The sequence below is a fragment of the Jaculus jaculus genome, chromosome 10 (assembly GCF_020740685.1).
Source record: "Jaculus jaculus isolate mJacJac1 chromosome 10, mJacJac1.mat.Y.cur, whole genome shotgun sequence".
Classification (NCBI taxonomy): domain Eukaryota; kingdom Metazoa; phylum Chordata; class Mammalia; order Rodentia; family Dipodidae; genus Jaculus; species Jaculus jaculus.
The window spans coordinates 49827007-49846032 of NC_059111.1; the positions used below are offsets into that span (position 1 = coordinate 49827007).

The 19026-nt window shown below is 38.0% G+C and overlaps 1 protein-coding gene across 1 annotated transcript in view; it reads right to left on the bottom strand.

Moving 5' to 3' along the window:
* The window catches only part of Pclo (piccolo presynaptic cytomatrix protein), a 425322-nt gene that overhangs the window by 157049 nt on the left and 249247 nt on the right, over positions 1 to 19026 (bottom strand). The window contains exons 5-6 of the mRNA XM_045160196.1: positions 11683 to 16756; positions 9312 to 11326 (exon numbers count right to left, since the gene is read on the bottom strand). Of these exons, the coding sequence (XP_045016131.1) occupies positions 9312 to 11326; positions 11683 to 16756 (7089 nt within the window). The remainder of the gene's footprint in view (positions 1 to 9311; positions 11327 to 11682; positions 16757 to 19026) is intronic.

Below are 19026 nucleotides of genomic sequence, written 5' to 3' on the forward strand. Positions count from 1 at the left end.
GCCATGCATAGGTTTTATTTCATTTCTATTTAGGGTACGAAATGCCTCACTTCCAACCAATTTACCAAAGCTATCTATGATTACCCAACTTTACTTGTGTTTCACAGTACAGCATCATTTACTGAAAAATAAATATCATGGTTTAGCTGGAAAAACTACTGAAAAATAATTGCTTTCTGCTTCTCTTCCAAAGGAGGTTAGAATATGTAAGATTTTGTCCCTTTTAATCATCATAACAGCTCAGCATTAGATTTCAAGTCTGAGATCTTTGCTAAAGGATCTTTAGTGTCCCAAGAACCCCCTCCCCAAACTTATCCTTTTCCCCCCTCCCATATACAAGTTCAGAGTAGGGCTCAACAGCAATGTAATGGCAGGACTTTAAAGAGCCATGGTTTTGGAAGCCACATTAAGTACATTGCGTAAACTTTGCATACATGAAAATAAGAGGTGTTCTCTTCAAAAGTCTATGAAGACTTGGAACAAAATTGCACCATCAGGGCTCAATGAAGAAATACTTAACTTGCTTTAAATTGTTCAAAAGAAATCTTACAACCTGGTATGTGGTATGTTTTCATGATTCCAGTAGTTAAGATACATAAGCAGAATTGCTGGAATTGCAGCCCAGTCATATAAGTGAGTTTGAGGCCAGACCTTATCTCAAAAAAAAAAAAAAAAAAAACAGGGTGTTGTAGCACAAGACTTTAATTCCAGCCCCCTCAGGAGGTTGAGGTAGGGGAATTGCCATGGGTTCAAGGTGAGCCTGGAGCAACAGAATGTGTTCCAGGCCACGTTGTGAGACCCTACCTTGAAGAAAACCATGGTGTGTGTATGTGTGTGTGTGTTGTGTATAATGTTTATAAGCAAAAAATTAGTTAAGTCTAAATGTATAAAATTTAAAGCATAAGAGATATCTTAGAAAATATATTTCTACATGTTAGATTTTCATGTGAAATGTTAGTAAGTGAGGATATACATGCATTTCTTATCATTACTTTTTATTCAACATTCATTTTTTTGAATAACCTTTGTTTCCTCTTCATTTTCATTTCCCAAGATAAAATTATTACTGTTACAAACTGATCCTCTTGTAGTCACTGTTTCACAGCAGGTGAGGTTACTTTCCTATAATCTCTGGGATAGGATGAGAGAAGCCTAATGATTCATGAGTATAAGAAGGAAGTCAGTCACTGAAAAGCTCTCATAGAACTTAAAAGCTATGGAAACATGACAAAGAATAAAATAATAGACCAATTCACTAAAAACTCCTATACATTGTCCTTTTCTCATTTCTGTAGCACTTAACCTTTATCTGGTACTGTTGGAATAGGATATTGACGGCTATGTACAAATGTCTGATTCTTCAAAACAAAAATATTTATATGCCTTATCACTATCTTCCTTTTTAATAAAATGAGTTAAGTTGTTTGTGTGGACAGTATGAAAAGAATATAAATTTAACAAAAATTTCTTAGACTTCAAATTGCAAATTCTCCTAAGACATGTATACAAATAAGATGATCAAAATACACCTCCTCCACCTCTTTTCCAGAGTTCATCATACCCTAGGGTTCTAAATATTGCAGTGCTGCCTGTCAGTGAATTTTTCAATGTGAGAACAAATTACTTGTTCAACCATGAAAGACAACAGTGATTCCAATGATTCCATAAAATATCTACTTATTTGAACTTACATCAGATTAAAATTAACTCTAGGGCTGGAGAGATGGCTTAGTGGAAGCCTAAGGACCCAGGTTCAAGGCTCGATTCCCCAGGTCCCATGTTAGCCAGATGCACAAGGGGGCGCATGCGTCTGGAGTTCATTTGCAGTGGCTGGAGGCCCTTGTGCACCCATTCTCTCTCTCTCTATCTACCTCTTTCTCTGTCTGTCACTTTCAAATAAATTTAAAAAAAATAAACCAAAAAAATTAACTCTAAAATATAAATCCCTAGTTATGCTCTTTTCTGAGTTTGAAATATTACAACTATTTTCTGACCATCAGATCACTAGCACAATGAAGAATGATGCAGTATTTACCCATCTGCAGCTATGAGAAATGCAATGATCATTTCAACATGGGAACAAAGCCATCATTAATTGCACTTGGGTGAGAAAGATAGCTTGTTTCAGGTTATAGTAACTGTTATCTACAAAGTCATGGGAGTTTCTTATTCCTTGTTCTTATCTCTTTGATTGATTATCCCCTATCTAGAACATAACCTTTAAAAGTGATTTTAAAATACTTAAATGAGGTTTTCATCTATGCATGTTTACAGTTGAAGAAATATATCTTCTGCATAAACCTAAATTTATGACCTAGCTCTCCTAAAACTAAATTAACTAAAATTCCATGCAAAGCACTTGGCTATGGACATATTTGGTTCTTCACAAGGTAATACTATTCACCATTGATTAGTAAATAGCACATCTAAGTAAACTAGTATTGAGAAGCATTTTATTTCTCTAGAATATGAAGCTCACAGGCTGATGCAAACAACAGCTTTTCGAACTGGCATTTCAAAGAGTAAACTTTTCCTTTGACTCCCAATTCTACATATTCAGTACTGTGAAACAGAGGTAGAAATGAGTGATTAAATGATTTTTGAAACAAATAATCCATGAAATTGGAGCTTAATGGACATTTCTGTAAGCATTTATAGACATAAACTTCTGGCATAAGCTTTCAGTAAAGGATTTTCTAAATACAATACAGTACAATATAATACCATTGTGTGGTTTGTTGGAACAATTTCTATCACCTGCATGCTGTAATGATTTGAATGAAATGAATGTCCCTCCTCTGAGGCTCATGTGTTTGAATACTTAATCTCTAACCTGTTCTGTTCTAGAAGGTTGCAAAATGTTGAGAAGATGGAGTCTAGCTGAAGGAAATATACCATTGGGGGCAGGTTTTCAGGTATTTACAACCTGGCCTTGCTTTCTGTCCACTCTGTGTACTTCTTCCCTGCTGCTGTGACAATGTGATGCTGGCCTCCTGATAACCTCCTTCCATCCTTTCCCTACTATTATGGACTCCATTCTCTGAACTGTAAGCCAAATTAAACCATTTTTCTTTTCTATGTTGCATTTTGTTCCTGATAAAAGAAACTCACATAAATACATACTTGAGTCTGAGGAAACTTGAGTGCATTTATTCAGGAAATCAAAGGGAAAATTAAAATTATACAGATAAGTCATTTATGAAATACTAAATGCTTTTTACACTTAGCATTAATCATTATAGTACTCAGTGGCTTCAGCTCCAGCTTAACTATAGTAGCTTCTCTGCCTAGAGGCTAAGCTCTAGGTGAAAAACTGGGTCTTGTTAGAAAAAAATAATGGGGATGGCTATGCCAAAATATCCTATTTAATAGATCATAAATTAAAATTTGGCCCAACCTCTTAACTTAACTACATTTATTCATGTAGTTAAAGTGGCTTATCAAAGGGGCAGAAAATTTTAGCATTTCTTCAAATACTTATTTTTGTCATTTTAATTTTTTCAAGGTAGAACCTCAATCTAGCACTGGCTGCCCTGGAACTCATTTTGTAGTTCTACGCCGGCTTCAAACTCACAGTGATCCTCCTATCTCTGCCTCCCAAGTGCTGGGTCAAAGGCATGAACTGCCACACCCAGCTCAAATACATTTAATTAATCATCCATTTTGGAAGGAAGATGATGAGGATAATTATCTTTAACCTCACATCTACTTTTATTGATCTTAGATTCCCTCAAGAAAATTATTGTTTTTAACATTTAATTTTGATTTGACATTTCATAAAATTTGATTATTGATAATTCAGCTCAATAATCCAAACTAACAATTTTTATGTTATTTTCAATAATTCATGTTATATTTTCAACTGTATTGAGATCTTTCCAACTTGTTCTTAGGGAGAAAGTAGAATAGATCAATTTATTTATAGATTTAGACTAATCTGCTTCAGTTTAGCTAGTTCATGTAAGACTTAATTTATCTTATCACATGTATATAATTCTCTTTTCTAATTCAAACTCTACATGTAATTCCAGATACAGTACAATTTTATAAAATAAAAGTCTGATAACTGTACACCAACAGAAATGCAGCAGTTTGTATCTCAATCAAGGAAATGCATGTGAAACACTTTATTATAAGAAGCTATATAAGTCTTCATTATGGTATCCACACATTCTTCTGTCTATCATCTAGCTGTCTATTCATCCATATAAGTATATATGTATGTACATATGTGTATATATGTATATTTATATGTTGACATATATATCATATTTATCATACCTGATATATCAGGTATGATAAAAGGAGATGAACACATTGTGCTGCTACTAATATATCTCAACATGTAGCCTCAGCTTATTCAAATTTTTATTATAATCACTGTTAATTCCTTGCATATCTTTATCAACAATAGCAAATGAAGCATATTATTAACTCCTAACAGTTAGTAATTTATAGAAATATGAGTAGATGTTATTTAAACTGAGATATCAAAATATTCACTGTTACTTTTGCAGTTTTTCCCACTAATCAAAAGGTACATAAATCTTTTAGAAGTACTTAATTTTTATACTTTAATATACAGATGTCTGGTGAAGTTTTAAAAATGACATTTCATATGTCAATATTTTTCTTGAATTAATCCTTTAATAGTGATTAATATGAAATAGCAATGTTAGATTACAAACAATAAGTTAACATCTGTATATATTATTACTTTTTCTTAGTTGGTTTTATAATATGATTTCATCATATCTTAATCATTAATAACTAAATTATTTTACCTGTATTTATTTTGAAAATACTCTAGTATAGTGCTCTCTATTTTAATTTTAAAACAGATGGTGGTTAAGATGTAAGATTCAATCACATGAAATATGTGAAGATCATAAGCAGTGAATAAACACATGAGAGCTAGAAAGGATGAGGATCTGTTATTTACAAACCTATCTTTAATATATGAATAACTAACTAAATACCACCATAAGACATCAGATTTCTACCACATCAGTTTTAGTACACTGATATCTTATGCTACTTATTAAGCAAAGGTTCTGAAGACTAACCACTATTAAATATTATTTTCAAATCCCAGTTAGCCATCATAGCCTTTATTTCTTTCCTTTTTTTTTTTCTTTTTCTTTTTTTTTTTTTTTGAGGTAGGGTCTCACTGTAGCCCGGGCTGACCTGGAATTCACTATGGGTTCTCAGGGTAGCCTCAAAATCATGGCAGCTACCTCTGCCTCCCAAGTGCTGGGACTAAAGGCATGCACCACCACACCCAGCAATCATAGCCTTTATTTCTTAAGTCTTTATGCTCTGGAAGAATATAAAAATAAAATTTTGACAAAAATAAAATTTCTTAATTTAGGCTATGGAAATTATACTCAGAGATAGACACTGAAGAGTTCCAAAAACCTTAAAAATAGCTATCAAAACAGCAATCAGTGAAGCAAAACATATTCTTATAACAACCAGCTCATGAATCCATCTGTTCTTCAAAAGGATCCTGGCTTGCACTCCAGAAGACAAATATTTTTAACATAGACTCTGTTACAAAAAAAAAAGAAAAAAAAAAAGCCCTCAAATTATAAACAAGTCTGACACTAACAGAGAACAGCTTTGATACGTTCTAACTTGTTATTCTTAGAGTCATCAGATGACTCTTAGACTGGACTCAGACCCATCAAAAATCCAAATAGTCTATGAACTTATGTTCCTTGCTCCCATTGGTTAATGTCACCCTTCTTCCCTAACGTTTTTTGGAAACATACTGAATTAACATTTTTTCCTAAAGCTACGTATTATCTGAGGTACTAATGCAAATCACTTGTTGTGCAGGAGAATTGACTGGAAGGACATGCTTTGTTTGCTATGATTTATGAAACATTACAGGCTTAGTGCTAGGGATACTTCACAGATACATGAAAAGAAAAAGTATACTGAAATAAATTCTGACAAAGTGCAGTGCAAAGTATTCACAAAATGGAAGAACAGGGAAAAATCAGAAGGAAACACTCTAATATTAAGCTACACAAAAGTGTAGTAGGAGGATGAGTAAAAGTTTGTATGTTTACTTCTTGCTTTGTTTTGCAGTTTTGCTTTAGCAAAATTAGAATTTGTGAAAACCTCCCAAATGCAAATACTTTGATAGCAAAGAGGTCCATCCATACTCTAAGATACAGGTATATTTCTGTCTACTAGGTATATGGCAGTAACCTCAAAAATATTTACCCATACATTAATTTTGAGTTTATTTTCTACTGGATAATAAAGATAACATTCAAGGAATTATACAATATATTTCATAAGTAACATGGAAATTTAGCAGCAGAAGTGACATTCATGGTCAGAGGAAGGAAAGCTAAACAGAGACCTACGAAAAGAAGTGAGACATACTGACCTGGGGAGACCCACATGCAGATGTGTCCATACAAAGAAGAGCAGGGCAAGGCCTGTGACTTAGTAAGGAGTGGGGCACACTGGAAAGCAGCAGTAGGTGGGCCTTTTAAAGAGATTTCTAACACCATCTGTACTTGAGATTCTACTGATGAGTTTAAGCTGTGTAGCAATTGACATACTCTTATGCACACTGTAGGAAATCATTTTTTGTCCTTTTATCTTGTTGGGAAGGTTACCATACAAGTCCTGAGGCTAACACATCGTACAAATAAAACAATGTTGGGGATTTTAGCCAAGGGAAGGAAAATTTAAATTCTTCCATTTCGTTAATTGGATCTCTGGCCAATGTGGCCCTCATTCACTTTTCTAGTTTCACATATAGTAAACCTTTTCCTCCTACTCTTTGCAGAATATCTGGTTACCAATCTGCACCTTTACATACTTTCCATCATCTATGCAAAATGATCTATTTTTTACTTCATTATCCAACAGAAAGCTCAACATTTGCATCTCAGAATGTCCTCTTTGGAAACTTTCCTGACATTTTGAGGACAGATATTGACAATGACTCTTACATACTACAAAACTCATCTCTTAACACTTCATGGTGCATTTTCTATTTTGTTGCAATGCCTCTGATTTTTTCCCCCATTTTGTTGGTGTATGATGATGAATAACTTCTAAAGTACTGAGCTAGACTCGAATTTGCATAACTATGGACATTACTTACGGAGATCTTTTTTTCTGAAGTTAATATATGGTAATCCATACTTGTAATTAAGAAATTAAGGTTTGGAGGGATGGCTTAGCCATTAAGGCATTTGCCTGCAAAGCCAAAGGACCCAGGTTAAATTCCCCAGGACACACGTTAGCCAGATGCACAAAGGGGCACACATCTGGAGTCCATTTGTAGTGGCTAGAGGCCCTGGCACTCCCATTCATCCTCTCTATCTCCCTCTTTCTCTGTCAAATAAATAAATAAATAAAGGAAATTCATTTAATTTAAAACAGTCTCAAAGTATGTCTAGGCATTTGATAGAAACAAATTACAAAATGTATGCCTTAGATTCAAAGTGTCTAAAGAGTTGAAATCACTTTTTGTTGTTTATATAGCAAATTACCATGTGCAAGCAAGCACACAGTAAATTTAAGTTCGTATACAATTACTTCATATTTAAGTATGCACTGAGGTTGGCCCACTGGAAGAACTACTAAATTGTGCTCTAAGCTGCCATGATCTAGCATTAGTCAGAACTGGTATTATTTCAAAATTTTACCTAATTCCTTTTATGATTCCATAATCAGCATAGCAGATACAATCAGGAATACAACCTATGTCAATTCAGGGATTCTTGGATATTTAAAGTGAATGATGTGAGGAAAATGATGCCAACTTAATTCTATTCTTGAACTGAACTCATCTGAACTACATGTGCACACTTACATTGTGAATAAGTGATTCATTCACCAAGTGGCAGAGTTTATTCCTTCTAGTAACAGGGCCTGGGACACTATTTTTAAAACACTTCAAAGTTCAAAAATTTTTGAGCTTTTTAATTTAACTTTTTAAGTGAATTATAAGCCACATCTAGAAAAAATAAATTTATAGAATTACTGACTGAAAACTAACTTTTCAGAACAGATTTGATTCTAGAAACAATGCCATGCACAAAGCAGCTCTCCAAAACCTGAATTGAATCTCAAATGCAAGTGGCTCCCTTACTATAGTTTTAAATTCTTTCCCTCACATAAGTCAGTTGTACTTTTAAAATATGTGCTAAGGAGAGTGGAAAACAAAGCATAATAAAATTCCATCATAAAATTAGGAAAACTGAAATGAAATTTTAATGATATTGTTATAAGTATGTCTATATATCTTAAATATATATACATTTATGCACTGTGACATATTTTGCAGACCTCAGCCAATGTTTAACACATAATGGTTAATGTAAATCGTGATATCTTATAAACATATACATAGAAACTTTGGATTTTGAGTCTTTTTTGTGTGTCCAAAGCAATTCTTTAAGGTTGGGCACTCCTGTATTAATTTGAAAAGGAGACTTGTTCTAAGTTCAAGTCCTATTATTTACCTTCTAAACATCATATATTAAATTTATATTAAATTTTCTTACTTATAATAAACCTGCTTTATAGCTGATTATTGACATTTCTCATTCTCTTTTATACAGACTGTTATTAATGTAGCTGCTGGTTTCTTCCCTTGAATTATATGTGTACATTGTAAAATAATCTACTACTGAAACAAACATACACGTTATTGTCACTTCTATACACAAATAGGAATAAGGCTTACCTGAGGGTCATTTAAGAAAGCCGACACAAAGAAAATTAGCATAGATGAACTAGGTCTATTGTCATATTTTCATTTGGCCACTCTGGAAGGTTCTCTCTTGACCAGTGAGTGTTCTAAGCCTTTTCATGAAAATATTCTGACTGGAAGAAGGAGTCTAATTAGATTCTCTTGACCAATCCTCAAAGTAATGAACTCCAGGATACACAATCTAAATATGCAGTCATTTGTGCCTTATAAGTTTATCTCCAAAGTTGATGCCATCATGCTAGGAAATAAATATATAGCTATACTCACTATAATTAATCTGACTTTGGGCGATGTTGATATTTAAATAAAAATTTCAGTATCAAAGTGAAAAAATAGTACACTTTATTCTTATTTTGCCTCAGATAAAAGGTTTTCTTCTTTAGCACTTCTAAGGGAAAACTTGCTTTCATATTTGCCCCAGATGAACCCTGCCATACTCCTTCCTGAGGTTTAATTTTAAGAGTCTAGCTAACTACACATTTTGTTACCTTCTAAGATCTGCAAACACACGATTAAACATCAAGTCATCCAATGTCTTCTAACTGAAAAGAATCACTCTTACCGTGAAGCCCTCGGTATACTGAAAAGGAGCCCTGGAACTTTCGTCTGCTGTTGGACTCAGAGGCTTGGGGTCAGACATAGAGCGCTGCATTATCTTGGCTGTCTTAGGGCTCGCTGGGGGGACTTTAGCCATATCTGGATGCAGTACTTTCTGTGGACTTACATCATCAGGGAGGGTTTTTTCGTAAGGTACAAAGGCAGATTCTAAGGCATTGCCTGATGAAAGTGGTGAGATGGGTGAATAAAGGACTTTTGGAGATTTGGGTGGGGAAGGAGCCAGCTGGACTGTGGAATCTGCCCGTAGGTGAGAAGATGAATAACCAATCTCTAAGGGTGTTGGACGTTTCTTGTCTTTAGGTGGAGATGTGGCACTCAAATATTGAGGACTTTGTGTATCTGAATCTGCTTCTGTTTGACATCCTAAACTGCCCCCTTTATAAGTCTTTTCAGGTGCTGAAATGTGTTTAATTATTTCTACCTTGGCATCCACTCGTGCTCGTATGGAAGGTGTCCTTATGGTTCCCACTGGCTCAGTTTGGACAGATATCTCTGCAACTGTCTGCACGGCTATGCTGGAGACTTTGGACGGGGCTTTGGCCTTGTCAGCTTCAGCTGTGCTGTCACTGTATTTCCCTACACGGGCTTTTCTCCTGGATCTAGAGGGCACATCCCATTCATCCTGATCTTCATCATCAGTTTGGACACTGGTATCAACACTCTTTTTAGTTCTTCTTCTCCTACTAGCATAGTTCCGGTCTGTGGTGTCTTCGTCATCAGTTTGCACGCCACTGTCCACTATTTTTTTAAAATTCCGGGGATCATCGGCCATATTTTCCGCCATTTCGTCATACTGTCCACGGACTTTAGTTCCAGAACTTCTTTTCTTGGGATGTTTTTCCTCTTTTACAACTACATCTGTCAGAGGTATCTCTGACACAGTGCTTAGGATGCCAGGTGGGGCAATGTACTGAGTCACACCATCAGACTGCACTGTGTACCATCCTTGGCTTTGTGGTATTTCAATGGCCACAACAGTGGAAGCTGTAGTGGTAGCATCTTCAGTGGCCCAAAACTGACTGCTTTCTGGAGCAGCATATTGACCTTCCAACATCGCCTGCTCCGTGGTAGTTTGTGGAGAAGCAGTTCCAGAAGGGTCATAGTTGTACTGGTAGATCTGGCGAATCTTTTGCTCCTCAAGCTGCTGGTGCAGCTGCTGTTGCAGCTGTTGGATCTGCTCAAGCTGTATCTGTTGCTGAGCCAATGTCTCCTGCCTCATCATGAACTGTGCCTGCCTCTCTTCTTCCTGCTGATAGAGAAGGTGTTGCTTCATAGATTGCAACTCTTCCAGTTTTTTTTGAACCATGATCTTTTCTTGTTCTCGAAACCTTTGAATTTCTTGACGTTCCCACTCCAGTTCCTCAGCAAAACGTTGTTGCTTAATTTTCTCCAGTTCCAAGAGCTCTCGCTCCAAGTCAAGCTGCTGTTGTTTGTCTTCTTCAGGGACAACTAGAAGAGTGCTTTCTTCTCCCACAGCCTCAGAAAACACTTCTGATGCTGTGGTCAATGTGGGAACAGAATCCACCATCTCAGCAGAAAGTGTTTCCACAGTCATTGTTTGCAAACTGGCATTGATATCAGTACTGGGTACTGCAATGTCTGTCTCTGATGCGCCTGTTGTTACGAAATAGGATCGAGGCATTGGTTGGCTCTGCTGTAGAGTTTCTAATGAACTTACTACATCGGTTGTATGAATGCCAGACAAATCCCTTACAGTGGTGCTGAAGATGGAGCCAGGCTGTGTGGTGATAGCAAAAGTGGAAGGGATTGGAGTTGCTACTGATGAATAGACAACACCATTAGATGACCTCAAAACACTTCCCACACCATATTGGGGTCCTGGAGGTGGAGTCATTCTTGCTGTGGAATACTGTGGGGTACCAATCCCAACTCCTGAAATGACTTGTCGTGTTTCTGGATAAGGACCTGTAGTCTTGCTTGAATAATCCATTACCTCACCTGAAATACAGGGTAGAGTTATAGTCCAGTTCTCGTAATGAAGAATGTTTGTGAGGTCTGAATGCCCTCTCATCTTGATGAGTGCAATGAATGGGACTGCATGCAAGTCCACTGGTTAGCCTAATTAGGTACAGAAGAAAAGCATCATGCAGGCACATGCAGGCAACTTTGAGCAGGACAACAACGAAAAACCCTAAGAAACATAAGTGCATATGTGCTCTAAAAGGTGTTGCAAAACATCCAAAAGAAAGCAAAAACATAAACAAAACTGGAGTAGAGATATTTTCATCCTGAAATGAGATGAGCAATACCATAATGACATTTCAAGGAAAGGTCTGTTGCCTCACCATACTGACCTGTGGTCGTTTTTCCTGAAGTTAGATCTACTGCAGCCTCACTTCCTCCAGAATAGTCAAAAGCATTCTTACTTTTATAAAGAAAATGTCCAGCTTCTGCTAAATTAGTGTCAGACATAGAAGGTTTCATTCCACCAATCCCTCTGTAACCATATGGCCCTGACTGATCATATCGATAGTGGTCATCCCTATAGCCAAAACGGTCCTCAGGAAGGGTAGTTGCTGGCTGCTGTGCTGTGCAGCTTCTTCCAAAAGGCAGCTTATAGACCATGTCACAGCATACTGCTCTTCTTCCTGCAGTCAAATCAACAGGTTTTTCATCATCTTCTATTACTTTGATCACCACATTTGAACTAGATTCATCCATTGTTACTACAGTTCTATGAGACTTTGTTGTGCTGAGATCTACTACTTCCTCATCAGAGATCCTCTGAGAAGTGATGGGGTCCATCCATCCATTTGTGACACCAACAGGAGGCACAGTGACAGGTCTGTTGACAACTGGTGTTGTTGCCTGTGCTGTAGGACCTAGAGATAAGTTTATTGGTACTTCTTCTATACGTGTAGCAAAGGCCTGACCACTTGCTACCCTGTATGGGGACTCAGAATGTTTTAATGTGGTAAGCTGGAGTGGTGATGCCAATGTATGCTCTATGCCTACTAGGCTTTCTGTACTAGTTGTGTAACTTGTAGTGGGTGTGCACGTAACAATAGTGTCTGTCTCAGTGACCACAAGTATTGGAGTAACTAATGATGATGCTGCACTGAGATTTACAATAGAAGTTTGGACAGCACTAATTTGCCGCCCATAAGCTTCATTTGCTGTGATCTGTCTTTTCATGTCCATTGCAGAGGCAGAAAGATCCATACATGTTTCAGTTGCCTTCACTTCTATTTTTGGTATTGTTCGCAAATCAATGGCATCATCTACAAGTTGCATCTTTCCACTTTCCTTATACTGATGCTTATCTAAAGCAAGAGGCTCTGGAGGAATTGGTATGGATATGCTGCTGGAGGCTGCACTTGGGACTGTACTTCTGGGGGCCAAAACATCAGGCTTTGAGATTTCTGTTGGGAGAAACTGTGTAAGTGAGGTTGGAGCTCCTGGAAATGAAGATGGGGCTACAACAGAGGCAGCAGAAAATGTCTCAAAATCTCCTGGCATGTGCGAGGTTTGTGGTATAGCAGCTGGAATTTCTGCAGTTTTCATAGGAGGAACTACAGAAAACACTGTTTCAAGGGAAACTAGATCTTTTGGGGGTGATCCCAAGGGCCAACTTGTAATTGGTTGACTAGAAGAATCTGTCGGAGTCCCAGGTTCAGAAGGCAATGTAATAACCACGTAAGTTTCCATGAGGGATTTAGAATATCTTGGTGAGGATTTGTTAGAATGTGGGGAAAGTGGAGAGGTAGGAGAAGGTAATTTATAATCTGTTGAAGTCACTAAATTTAAGGACATACTTGAACTTAAAGACAGACCTACTGGCTTGGGGTGTATGTCTGTTGTTTTCTGTGAGGTTACTATAGGTTGAGGGATTGATGGTTTGGGGGCAATTGGAGGTTTACTTGGCTCAGGCCTGTGCGTAAATACAAGACCAGATGGAATTGAAGAAGGCTTGGGAGGAACAGGTGGAGGTGCAGTGGTACAAGTTTTGGTTACAGGCCACCCATTACTTTTCTGAACAGTTGTGGCCTCCATAGTAGGAGTAGGAGTAGTAACAGCACCAACCCAAGTTACAGATGTAACTGGAGTCCTTGCAGCTGCAACTGTCAACGTTTTTTTAGGGTGAATGGTTGGTTTAGGGGAAGTTGGTGGGGGAAGTGGTGGTGGGGGAGGAGGAGGAGGAGGTGGAGGAGGAGGTGGTGGTGGAGGAGGAGGGGGTGGTGGTTGAGCTGATATATCCAAAGAAGAACTTTGGAAGAATGGACGAGATTTAGTTTCATGGGAAGAAATAGGAAGACTGGCAGATGGTAACTGAAATGGAGATTTTTCCTGATCAGAGAACTTTGCTGACATAAAATACGTAGATGAAGGCTGTTCCTTTATTGAGGTTATTAAAGAAGGTGGCTGGTCAAATCTTGCTTCAGATAAGCTAATTTTTGTTACTTCAACCTCAGACTCTTTCCTTTTATCTTGGTAGGCATCCTGTACTTCTAGAATAATTCCATCCCTAGTTTCCTTCTTCATTTTTTTAACTGGGCCTTCTTTTGATATAGGTAAGTCTGCGGAAATAATATTGGCATATAACCCCTCAGCTCTAGTTACTACAGATTCTGTGACAGAAGGTGCAATATCAGATAAGGAGATTGCAATATCATTAGTAGTGATTCTAAGTTCTGGTGTGGTAGTCTGATCTAAAGACATACTTATTTCTTCAGGATAGTCTATAATGCTGCCTGGAAAATAAGTTGATGCAGAAATTTCCTCAGACTCTTCAAATTTATTTATTATGTCAACTGGCTCTGTATAAGCAGTAGTTATGCTATCCAGGGTAGTTATGGGTGAGGAGCTGTCTGTGGTACAAACTGAAGAAACAGATGATGTGAGAGAAGGGGTGTCAGAGGGTGGGACAGATGTAGCACTTTCTGATGGCTCAGAATAGGTCAGTATCAGTGATTCGTGGGCAATTATCTCTTGAATTTCTCTTGTATAATCAGTTACATATTCATCCTCAATTTCTTCAGTTGAAAAATGTTGAGTTATTTTAACATCTGGAATAGACAATGTTGTACTGCTGGTAGAATCTGTCAGTGATGCTGCTGAGAGGATGCTTGACGTCAAAGATGCATCTGGCATTCGGTCAAAGTCCATGGTGGACTCCACCTGGTCATCCCCAATGGAGAGCTGGGTAGGAATAGATTCAGGTGTTATCTGCATTTGTTGCCGCTTCATGAGTTCTTCATAGGCAGCATCAGCATCTAACAATTTCTTTTCTTCATTAATAGAAGTTACCATGGTACCCAGATCCACTATCTCATGGCTTTCTGGAATGATATAAGAGCTTGAGACAATGTCTTCCTGAGGCATAACAGAATGTAAGCTTTCTAACTCATAAAACTCTTTCTGGAGGTCTGTAATTTTCTGCATAGGATCTTCATAAATCTGTTCTGAAAGTCTTATATTTTGTTCTCTTCCTCTCTGCTGCATAAATCCATTTTCTTCTTCTTGCCTTGTTAGCAGACCACCATCAACCGATCCATTGTATGTGTCTTCTACTAATGATTCATAAATATAGTCCTCTATTAACATACCACCGTACAAAGGCTCCTTTTCAAACACTTCATCTCGTTCACTTGCAGCTGGAAAAGCTTTGTATCTGTGGGTTTTATGCATCATTTCTTCATACATCTCCTCAGCAGTTTTTAATGCCTTTTGACCACCTTCCTTCTGCATAACAGATCGTTCATCTGTTGGTGAGTACAAAGTCACAGCTGTGGGCAATTTATAGACTTTTTGCACTTCTATTATTTTTTCAGGGCTTATTTCAAAACCTTCTGGGTCTGACTCTATGCTAGGTGAATATTCAGAGCAAGAGGATCTGTGCAGCTCCTCCATCTCTGCAGCCTGACGTAACTCCTCCGTGGGAGAGGCGTCTTCAATGGGGGAGAGATTGCTGGGCGGCGTCTTGGGCCTTTCCCTTCTTCTCTGAGCTCGAAGCTCATCCTTGTCTTTCTTAGATTTCTTACTAGAACTCTTTCTTTGCTGCTGTTCTAATTCTCGCTGCTTTTCTTGCTCTTTTAACAATTCTTCTTCCTCTCTCAATTCTTCCTCCTCAGAAGAATCTTCGATGGTAGGTAAGAGCGGGCCATGAGAGCGGTGCCTAGCCTTGCGCTGCTGCTTGCTCTCTCCTTTTTTGTGACTTGGGCTACTGTCACTGTCCTCATCAAGGGATGATACAGACGTGGGGGATGTGCCAGGAGTGAAGCTGGACGCATGGACACTAGAAGATCCTTCTCCCCGTGACCTGTCTTCAGGTGAATCTGTCAGGCTTTCCATTTCCAGTTCAGGCTCTTCGTCAAAATACAAAGCTGTATTTTTCTGGGAGGACTCTGCAGAGTATTTATCTGCGACAGTGCTGTTGAGTTCGATGGTTTTAAATCGGCGTAGCCCTCCGCCTCCGGCAACGACAAGTTCCTCGCTCTCCTGGCTTTTAGTTTCTCGGTATTTAAGTTCAGGACTTTCATCGTATGCTTCGTCGTCCTCATCATGCCACGAGTGGCGTCTCCCAGCATCGTCGTCGCAGCTTGCACTACTCTTCCGGGTCAGTCGCCTGTGCTTCCCGGCCGTTCCTTTCCCTTTCCCTTTCAGCTCTTCCTTCTTCTGGATCTCAGGGATGCTGCTGATTTCTTTGAGTTGGTTCCTAATGAACTCATCATCTTCAGAGCCAGAAGCATCCTCATCGGCACTCATCTCTATAATCTGTTTTCGAATGAAATCCTCCTCTTCCCCTGAGCCTTGGCTGTCTTGTTTATACTCATCGCTGCTTGAGGACCCCACACTGGCTCGGCGTCTCCTCCGAGGGACAGGTGAGTTTTCACTTTCACTACTGTCTTCGGCTGAATCACAGGACTGTCTTCTTGTGCTGACATCCCCAGCCAGTCCCAGCTTTTCCTTGTGTTCCTTCCTGGAAGGCATACCTGCTTGGCTATCCTTTTTTGAAGGATCTTTCATTTCGTCTAGACTGTCAAGGTTCTCTTCTGAAATAGTAACGTCTTGTGTTTCCGGTGAAATGTGTGTTTTCTGTTGGTCTCTAGGCTGCTCAGGTGAAACCTTATGGAGTTGTGTTTTCTTTTCCATATTTTCATCAGCAAGTGTACTTGCCTGAGCTTCCAAAATGGACAGGACTGTACTCTCCAGTTTAGCTAAATCTGAGGGGCTGGAAGGGCTACTTTCTTGTGAGAAAGAATCCTTTTTGAGTCCCTTAAGCAAATCCTTATCATCACTTGGAATGAGACTTGGAATTTCACCAAGAGAACTTGATATTCCATCAGAAGAATATCCTGTGTCACTCAGACCTTGTGGGCTCTTGGGCTGCTGGGAACTCAAGTTGTCTGATTTGTCCTCTTCGTTTTCCTAGCAGACAGAAAAAGACACAGGCAACTTAACAGAGGTGAACTAATCACATGACCACTACATTACACCCAAAAGGCCATTAAGAACTAAGGAATCACTGTGGAAATTTTTCAGATATATTTCAACATTAAAAAATTAAATGAGGGTCTGGAGAGATGGCTTAGTGGTTAAGTGCTTGCCTGTGAAGCCTAAGGACCCCGTTCCACACTCCATTCCCCAGGATCCACGTTAGCCAGATGCACAAGGAAGAGTACGCATCTGGAGTTTGTTTGCAGTGGCTGGATGCCCTGGCATGCCCATTCTCTCTCTCTCTCTCTCTCTCTCTCTGTCTGTCTTTTTCTCTCTGTCTGTTGCTCTCAGATAAATAAATAAAAATGAACAAACAAACAAACATATTAAATGAGTCTGGCATGATAGCATTATCCTTTAATTCCAGTACTCTCAGGAGATACAGGTAGGAGTATGGCTATGAGTATAAGGCCTCCCTGGACTACATAGTGAATTCCAGGACAGCCTGAGCTAGAGTGAGATCCTACCTCGAAAGTCAGCACCCCTCCCCAAAGAAAACATTGAAAGAGAACTTAGGCATTAATAATCAAGGTTAGTTTTCACTTTATATTTAATTTGCATGATAATCCTTGATGACCCTTGAATTTCCTCCATTAATAATATAGCATTTTATATTTTATTTATTTATTTATTTATTTATTTATTTATTTATTTATTTATTTATTTATTTATTTATTGAGGTAGGGTCTCGCTGTAGTGTAGGCTGACCTGGAATTCACTATGTAGTCTCAGGGTGACCTCGAACTCATGGCACTCCTCCTACCTCTGTCTCCCAAGTGCTGGGATCAAAGATGTGCACCAACACATTTTTACATTGCAGTTCCCTTCAAATGTCTTTATCTTTCTCAGTTCATTTATTTTTGGATGAAGTTCAAATGGTTAAGAAAAATATTAATGATAATTTTTAGATTAACATAACAAACACTTTGGGATGGTGAGGTAAGACAAAGAACAAAACAGGATTCCTATCACAGGATAGGAATCACTTGACTGTGAGTTGTATTGCGTGGCACAACTTAACAAAATGAGAAAATCACATGCCATAATACTGCATATATCTCTCACTACTAACGATTTTTGTTTTATTTCTTATAGGATTTAAAGAAGGTAATGCTTTTCAATGACACTCTAAAAGCTCACTTTATGCCAATTTTCTACTTGATCTGTACCTTTATTAGGTGTAGCTAAAGATGATGTATCCTGAACACATTATAATGTGATGTCTGAATTTACAACATAACTCAGCTAAAACAAACAAATGAACAAGCAAACAAATAGTCTGTTATAGACTCTATAAATTTAATACAAACACTAATACCTTTACTTTTGTTCATGAAGACAACTATACTTATTTATTTCAATCTGGAATTATGAGACACTTTAGTACCCAATTCACTTTGTTTTTTGAGTAAAAATTATATATATACAGATTATATACTCAATATTTTAACAGAAAGGAGGTGGGCTAGGGAGGTGGCTTAGTGGATAAGCATGTGCTACAGAAGTCTGCAGATGAAAGTTGGGACACCCAGCAGCCACATATGTACTAGGTGGGTTTAGCTACTGTATAAAATCCTTCTTTTAGGAGCTATATTCTGAGGAGGTAGACAGCCATGAAGTAGCCCTCTAATAAATGGATTTTCTGGAGTGTCACAGTGAGTGACATTGCTATCCCATGTCACGTAATAATGGAACAGATTTTGGGGGGCAATAGGCTTCCATATTTTCTACACTTACTGCCATCTACCCTTCCTTCATTCACAATGAAAACCATCATAATGACAGTGGGGTATATAAGCTCCTGAAGAAAAACAAGTCAAGAAAATAAATTTCCATAATCACTTTAAAAAAATACTTTTATTTATTTATTTTCAAGGACAGAGAGAGAGGGAGGGAAGAAAAGAGAAAGAATGGGCAAGTCAGGGCTTCCAGCCACTGCAAACAAACTCCAGACACATGTGACACCTTGTGTATCTGGTGTATGCGGGTCCTGGGGAAACAAACCTGGGTCCTCTGGCTTTGAAAATAAGCACTTTTACCAATAAGCCATATCTTCAGCCCTCATAATCAAGTTTTGATAGCATCGTCTGCATACTTATTGTGTTCCTATGTATATAGTAAAGCATAATAATGTAAATAAGTTTATATGTATGAAGGAAATTCAATATTTTTGTAATAAATAATTGAACATAATAAAAGAT